A 7,916-nucleotide genomic window follows, 5' to 3' on the forward strand; every position below is an offset into this window, starting at 1 on the left:
TGCCAATACAATTTAATGGGAGAGTCTTTCCAACAATCACTTTGGAAAAACTGGATAATATGTGAAAACAATACACTCATACACGCAAATGAGGTAGCTAAAACCATAAGCCATCTAGGAGAAAACAGAGGTTATATTTGTGGCCAGGAAATAGGCAAATTTTGTTAGGATGCAAAAAGCAATAACTATAAATTTAAATATTGATAATTTAGATTTCACCAAAATCAAAATCTTCTGTTTATTATAAGACACTATTAAGAATATAGACAGGCAGAGAAAGGCAAATACCATATGATTTCACTCATATGTGGAATTTAGAAAACAAAACAAATGGAACATATGGGGGGGGGAGAGAGAGGGAAACAAACCACAATAGACTCTTAACAAAAGAGAACAAACTGAGGGTTGATGGAGGAAGGTGGGTGGGGGATGGGCTAGATGGGTGATGGGCATTAAGGAGGACACTTGTGATGAGCACTGGGTGTTGTATATAAGTGATGAATCACTGAATCCTACTCTTGACACCAATATTGCACTGTATGTTGACTAAAATATAAATAAACATTTTTAAGAAAAAAAGAATATAGATAGGTAATAGCTAGTAGCAAAGGGATGGGGAAGGGATTGAGATAAAAATTCTGCCCTAATTTTTTATTTAGCACATATATCTTGGTCGTATCATCATGTCAAACATATAAATCTGTTTCTTTTTATGTAGTACCCCAACGTTTATCTCAGAATGAATATAATGTATTTAATCCATCAATTTTAGATGGATATTAGATTGCTTCTGATTTTTTTCATTATAAAGATGCTACATATATATATATATATATACACACACATATATATGTGTGTGTGTATATATATATATATATATATATATATATATATATATATATAATCTCTCTCTCTCTACACACACACACACACACACACACACACACACACACACACATATGGTCTATCTTTACTTGTGGGAACATATAAAACATTTGGTAAATATTTGTCATCCTAGGAATAAAATGATGGGATTGCTAAATCTGCATTTCTTGGCTTACTAATAAAGTTGACCATCTTGCCATGTGAGTTATCAGTCACTTATCTTTGATGACTTTGCTTTCTCATGGACATTGTTCACTCTTCTCATGGGTGATTCAGATTTTGTTATTAATTGAAATGAACTCATTGTTTATTAATTGGGAACCACATTTCTCTAGGTTTTTTTTGTTTGTTTGTTTGTTTTGCCTTTCAGTACTATGTTTGGTATTTCCTGGCCATGAAAGATTTTCGATCAGGAGATGAGAGGTCCAATCCAAAACCATGATCAAGGCCAGTGGAGAGTTTTCTGAAGCACTACATGGACCTCCTTGTTCCGCAGGCAGTAGATGATGGGGTTGCACATGGGCGTGACCACCGTGTAGATGACAGATAGCACCTTGTTGAGGTCCATGGATTTGATATGGCTGGGACGACAATAAATGAAGAGGGCTGCTGAGTAGAAGATGCCCACCACAATCAGGTGGGAGGCACAGGTGGAAAAGGCCTTGCGCTGGGCAGCAGCTGATGGCATGCGGAGCACAGCCACCACGATGGCCGAGTAGGAAGCCAATGCTACCAACAGTGTTCCACAGAAGATGACAATGGCAGAGATGAAGTCCACCAGCTCCGTCAGGGCCACGTGGGTGCAGGACAGGTTGAGCAGAGGGGAGACGTCACAGAAAAATTGGTTGAGGACATTGGGGCCACAGTAGGAAAGGCTGGCAATGCATGTCGTCTTGGCCACCGAGACCAGCATCCCCCCAAGCCATGAGGACAAGGCTAACCCCAGGCAGACCTGGGGCCTCATGAGCAGTGGGTAGTGGAGTGGGCGGCAGATAGCCACATAGCGGTCATAGGCCATGGAGGCCAAGAGGGTGCACTCCGTGCAGATGAGGACTATGAAGAAGAAAAGCTGTGTCATGCAGATTGTGAAGGAGATATGGTAAGGTCCAGTCCACAAACCCACGAGCAGACTGGGCATGGTCACGGACACATAGCACATCTCCAGGCAGCTCAGGTTGCCCAGGAAGAAATACATGGGCTTGTGGAGCTCGATGTGACTGCAGATGAGGTAGATGATGAGCGTGTTCTCCAGGAGGGTCAGCAGGTAGAGGGTCAGGAAGATGGCAAACAGGACATCCCTTACGTCTGGCCTTGTGGACAAACCCAACAAGACAAACTCCTGGACTCTTGTCATGTTGACCAACTCCAGGGACCTCTCCATCTGTGGAGGGACAAATAAAGTTTGTTGACATTCTGGTTTCTTCGGAGACACAGTAGCAAAACAACATTGGGAATATGGTCACAGTACATGGAGACGCTAGGCACTTGGCTAGCCCAAATTCTGTTGGAAATTGACTGTTATACAGAAATGCTGAATACAGGTTTGTGAACGGAACTCTGAGCATGAGATCACTGTCTTTACTCTAATCTGTCTTACTAAGTCTGTGTCCTTATACAATTGGATAGCTTGAAAATTGGGAGAAAAACATTGGCCTCCCACGAGGTTGTTATAACATATAAATCAATTGATGGGAAATGCTATACCAAATAAGAAATTAGAATTGTTCTTATTTCAGTTCCCAAAAAAGTGCTTATTCTGGGTCATATTTTTTCTTTCTTTGTATAGTCTGCATAACAATTTATTTATTTAGTTTTAAATGTTTATTTATTTATTTTGAGAGAGAGACAGAGAATCCTGAGCAGGCTCCACTCTGTCAGCACAGAGACTGACTCGGGGCTTGATTTAATGAACCACAGGATCATGACCTGAGTCGAAATCAAATCAGGTGCTTAACGAACTGAGCCATCCAGGGTCCCTAATCTGTGTAAAAATTTTGGAGTATTCTATAAGTCTGGAGTAGAGCAAGACTGTCATCTCTTTTGTTTGAAAATGTTTCTCTTCTTGGGGCGCCTGGGTGGCTTAGTGGGTTAAGTGTCTGACTTCGGCTCAGGTCATGACGTAGAAGTTCATGGATTCGAGCTCCACATCAGGCTCTGTGCTGACAGCTCAGAGCTGGAGCCTACTTTAGATTCTGTGTCTCCCTCTGTCTCTGCCCTCCCCTGCTCACACTCTGTTTCTCTATGCATCTCAAAAATGAATAAACATTTAAAATTTTTTTTAAGAAAACGTTTCCTCTTCTTAATGCAAATTAATTTTGGGAATTGCATTAGGTTGTAGGTCACCAGTGATGATGTTCAATGGACATGCCATTCATGAGAAGGTTGGAAATACCATTTATTGTATCAGTGTGTGTGATCACAAACACACATAGGCATTATTTCCCCACTGATAAGTTTCTGGAAGCTGAGGCTCACAGAAAAAAAAAATAATGTAAACTGGAACACACAATCTCATAATTAAAACTTCCATAACTCATTGAGCCCCTAGTATGCCTCAGTAACTTGCCATAAAGCTTACTTATATTTGTTGGTTTTGTGCCATGAAACAGTATGGAGCCCAAACAGATAAATTCACTTGCCCAAGGCCACAGAGCCAGGACACAACAGCACAAAGAAGAAAACATAGCTGGGCCAGACGTCTATGCTGTGCCAACCCCTTTTCATTCCATTGTCACAATCAAGCTTGAAAAGTCTACACTCAGGACATGGGGAGTAAAGAGCTGACAAGTGACCCAACCAGAGAATCTTTCTGACTACAGGCTACCATTCATGGGATTCATTCAATAACATTCATTAGGCTTTCCATTCCATAGTAGGTGTTGGGAATACATGGATGAGGAAGACACAGTCCATGTCTGTGGTGAGCCAACTTCTTTTTTTTTTATTTTTATTTATTTATTTTGAGAGAGAATGAAAGAGCAGGGGAGGGTCAGAGAGAGAGGGAGAGAGAGAATCCCAAGCAGACTCCATGCTTAGCACAGAGCCCCATGAAGGGCTTGATCCTACAAACCATGAGATCATGACCTGAGCCGAAACCAAGAGTCAAATGCTTAACCAACTGAACCACCCAGTCAGCACCCTATGAACTGACTTCTTATGAGAAAGAGAGTCAATGAACAAACAAACCAATTAAAAAAAAGCAATTTCAGGTAAGAGGGGGGCCCAAGATAGGAGTTCAAGGCTACTTAAGCTAAAATAATTGAGGATAAACTAGTGATAGAAGGCAATATCTGCCAAATTTTCGTAAGAAAGATACCTACTCTGCACCTGAATGTTAGGGATGAAGGTGTCCTGAGACACAATCTCTCGAGTTATATTACCAGGAACCTGGAAGAGCATCTGGCATGAAAGAATTTGTTGCTATCATTTTCTTCTGGTTGCAGAGCACCAAAATTTTCCAAGAGGTCAGATTTGTAGATCTTAAGGCTCTGTACAAAGGAAGATATGAGCTAATCTAACCCTCAGGACACACAGATGTTGTGTACATTACTGCACATACACAGATTGGGCACCAAGGGTCAGGGATGTGACTCCACCGACCTGTTTCATGGCCATCAAGCAGAAGTTTCACCCCAATTAACACAATCACCTTTCATTTCCCCTCCTCCCCAGTCCTTCCCCTTCAATGAGATTCTTCACTCCCCCTCTTTTTGGTTCTGCTTCTGATCTTCATTATCCCCTCATCCGTATCCCCTCAACAGGCATCTCGTCCACAAATCCTCTCCCGTGGCATTGATTTTCCTAACATAGGGCTTCAGATGAGCCAAGAGACCCCTGGATAATCTGCAGCAAAACTAGTGAGTGCACCCTCAGAGGGTCATATTCGTATCCTGAATCCCAAAACTAGACATTCAGAGATTATTTTATCTCAAAAATATTTGTAATCCATGAATTATTTGCTAAGAGCTGTGCTAGGTTGGAAGCAGATAGGACGGTCAGTAAGAACTCGTTCCTGGTCCTCAGAGGAATCTGTGTCAGGGAACTTTCTCTATCTGTTGCCTTGAGCATTCTACTTAACCTCAGCTGTATGTTAATAAAAAATATAGATAATCATCTCTCCCATGAACTATATAAATTCTCCGCTGTGGGAAGAGGGGCAACGTATTGTGGTGTTAAAACTTGGGCTCAGAGTTATACAGAAGTGGGTTTGAATCCAGTTGTTCTAAATGAATCAGAATTTCCCTCATGAGAAGACAGACCCTTGGCTGGTAAAATCTTGAACAGTAATTATCTATTAAGTAAGGACTTTGTGTAAGAAGCAGTGCACCAATAGTGATGGCTATTTGGGCATGAATAAACCTGAGTTTTAGCCTCAAAGTGTTAGAGAACTTTCAAGCAGTGGAACTCTGGGAAAGTCATTCAATCCATTTAATTCTGCCTTGTAAATTAATATACAGTATGTGGATAACTACTAAGGTTATTAACTGAGAATTACATCACTTAATATTTCTAAAGCATTCAGAGCCGTTAGCTGGTATGCCATGGATACTCTATAAATAAATTCTTATAAAAGAAAACCTTCTTTCGGGGTGCCTGGGTGGCTCAGTTGGTTGAGCATCCAACTTCAGCTCAGGTCATGATCTCACCGTTTGTGGGTTCGAGCCCTGCTTCGGGCTCTATGCTGACAGCTCAGAGCCTGGAGGCTGCTTCAGATTCTGTGTCTCCCTCTTTTTCTGCTTCTCCCCCGCTTTCGCTCTGTCTCTCTGTCTCTCAAAAAAAAAATCATAAAAAAAGAAAGAAAACCTTTCTGTCGTTCCTTGTCCTCATTCCCCTAAGAATAATATTTGGTCTCCTCATGTGATGGTCTCCTCAACTACAGATCCATTCTTGCTGATGCTGCTCTTAGAAGAGGTTGAGATGCTCAGGTGAGTTCAGCCCCTCTTACCTGGAGGAGGAAATGCCAAGGAATAGAGTCACCATTTAGTCCATGTTGGAAGAAGTTGCTCCTGGACCTGAATAGCATCCACTCCTCCCACCCTTGTTTCTCTTCGTGGTTCTGGATGACTTTCATTGCTGAGATGACTATCCTCACAGTGAGAAGGAGGCAGGAAGGCCGGCTTAAACTGGAGCTCTGGACCTCAGAGACCTCCCCCAGTCTCTGAAGATTTGGAGAAGAGTTGGTGTGAAAAACACTTTTACTGATACTCGCTTAAGGGGAGGAGAAACCTCAGATCCACCCTCAGTTCAGGCCATCGTACATTGGCTGATTTATTCCCAAATACCTGGTCTTGTGTTTGGATCCTGGGGCATGAAGATGAGTGGTAGGGGCACCTGGGTGGCTCAGGTGGCTGTGTCTGACTCTCAATATCAGCTCAGGTCATGATCCCACAGTCGTGAGATTGAGCCCCACATCAGGCTCCACACTGAGCATGGAAACTGCTTGGGATTCTCTTCCTCTCTCCCTGTCCCTCCCCTGCTCATATTCATTCATTCTCTCTCTCTCTCTCTCTTTATCTCCCTCCCTCCCTCTCAAAATAAATAAATAAACTTAAAAAAAAAAGATGAGTGGTAAACTGTTCCTGCCTTCGGTTGATAAGTTTGGTTATGGAAACACATGTTCATAACTTGTACTTGTTCTGAGAGGAGATAATGCATCTAAGGACCATGGAAGTGGACTTTCCAGTAGAAATTGGAGGCTAAGAAAATGCTGGCCATTGAAAGTAGGGGCAGGAATGGATATCTGCATGTCCATATTCATAACAGTATTATTCACAAGAGCTGAAAAGTGGGAGTAGTACCAGTGTACATGGAAGGAGGCAATAATGAGCAAAATGTGCTGACAGCTCAGAGCCTGGAGCCTGCTTCGTATTCTGTGTCTGTCTCTCTCTCTGCCCCTCCTCCTCCTCTCTCTCTCTCTCTTAAAAATGAATAAACATTAAAAAAATAATCCCAGGTGCCCTTTCTTAGCTGTGTGGCTTTGGGACGATTTTGTCTCCTCACTGAGCCTGTTTCCACACCAGCAAATTGGAGCTAAGAAGACCTAACCCACCATGTTGTCAGAGCAAGTGTTAGTTTCTGGGGATATCTGGGCACATGTCAGACCTGTATCCTGCCATTTCTCTCAACACTGGGAAGTCAGTGAGAGGCATGGAGCCTTTCATGCACAAAGGTGTTGAGGCTGATAACTCAGTAAGCATTTGATGGGTTGTGAACTACACTTCTCAGAGTATGGATAGGGTCACTAATTATGGAATCTTTAGTTTCTTCAAGTGACCTCACCCACTTCCTTTCTGTGATTCTGGAGCCATGACTAAAACACATCCCCACCAAGTAGTTATTAAGCACTTGCTTGTATATCTCACATGAGGGGGAGCTTATCACCTTTCATGACAGCCTCTCCATCCTCAGAATTTAACAATGATTCCTTGGGGCGCCTGGGTGGCTCAGTCAGTTGAGCGTCCAACTTCAGCTCAGGTTGTGATCTCATGGTTTGTGAGTTCGAGCCTGGTGGCAGGCTCTGTGCTATCAGCTGCTTCGGATTCTGTGTCTCTATCTCTCTCTGTCCCTCCCCCTCTCAAAAAATAAATATTTGAAAATAAAAAAAATAATTATTACAAAGATCTCCCCAGCAGTATTCGTATACGTGGTTGGCAGGACTATAAACTGGAACCAATTTTTCGGAGGACACAGTGGCTATATCTGCCCACATTAACACTTAGGAGTTTATCCTACTGATAGATGTGCATGTGCACTCAAAGGTCTGTGTATGGGGTTAGTGAGAGCTGAGCATTATCTCCAAGCATAGAAGATTGGAGAGAACCTTGGTCGACTGACAGGACTGGGGAAATGCATTATGTTGTATGCTTTTTTTTTTTTTCTATTAAAAAGTTTTTTAAGTTTATTTATTTTGTGAGAGAGAAAGCACGCTGGGGAGGGCCAAAGAGAAGGAGAGACAGAATCCCAAGCAGGCCCTGTACCATCAGCACAGAGCCCGATGTGAGGCTTGAACCCACACACTGTGAGATCATGAC

The 7,916-nt window shown here is 42.5% G+C and overlaps 1 protein-coding gene across 1 annotated transcript; it reads right to left on the bottom strand.

Annotated features, from left to right (window-relative positions):
• Window positions 1-967: 967 nt before the first annotated feature.
• Window positions 968-2,266, bottom strand: LOC106985879 (olfactory receptor 5-like). The gene has a single exon (XM_015084069.3). The coding sequence runs from the start codon at window positions 2,264-2,266 to the stop codon at window positions 1,328-1,330; it is 939 nt and encodes a 312-aa protein (XP_014939555.1). The 3' UTR covers window positions 968-1,327.
• Between the last annotated feature and the right edge of the window lie 5,650 nt (window positions 2,267-7,916).

This window comes from Acinonyx jubatus, chromosome E2 (assembly GCF_027475565.1).
Source record: "Acinonyx jubatus isolate Ajub_Pintada_27869175 chromosome E2, VMU_Ajub_asm_v1.0, whole genome shotgun sequence".
Classification (NCBI taxonomy): domain Eukaryota; kingdom Metazoa; phylum Chordata; class Mammalia; order Carnivora; family Felidae; genus Acinonyx; species Acinonyx jubatus.

Coding starts and splice junctions, on each gene's coding strand:
- LOC106985879 (XM_015084069.3), bottom strand. CDS start 2,266: ATGGAGAGGTCCCTGGAGTTGGTCAACATGACAAGAGTCCAGGAGTTT.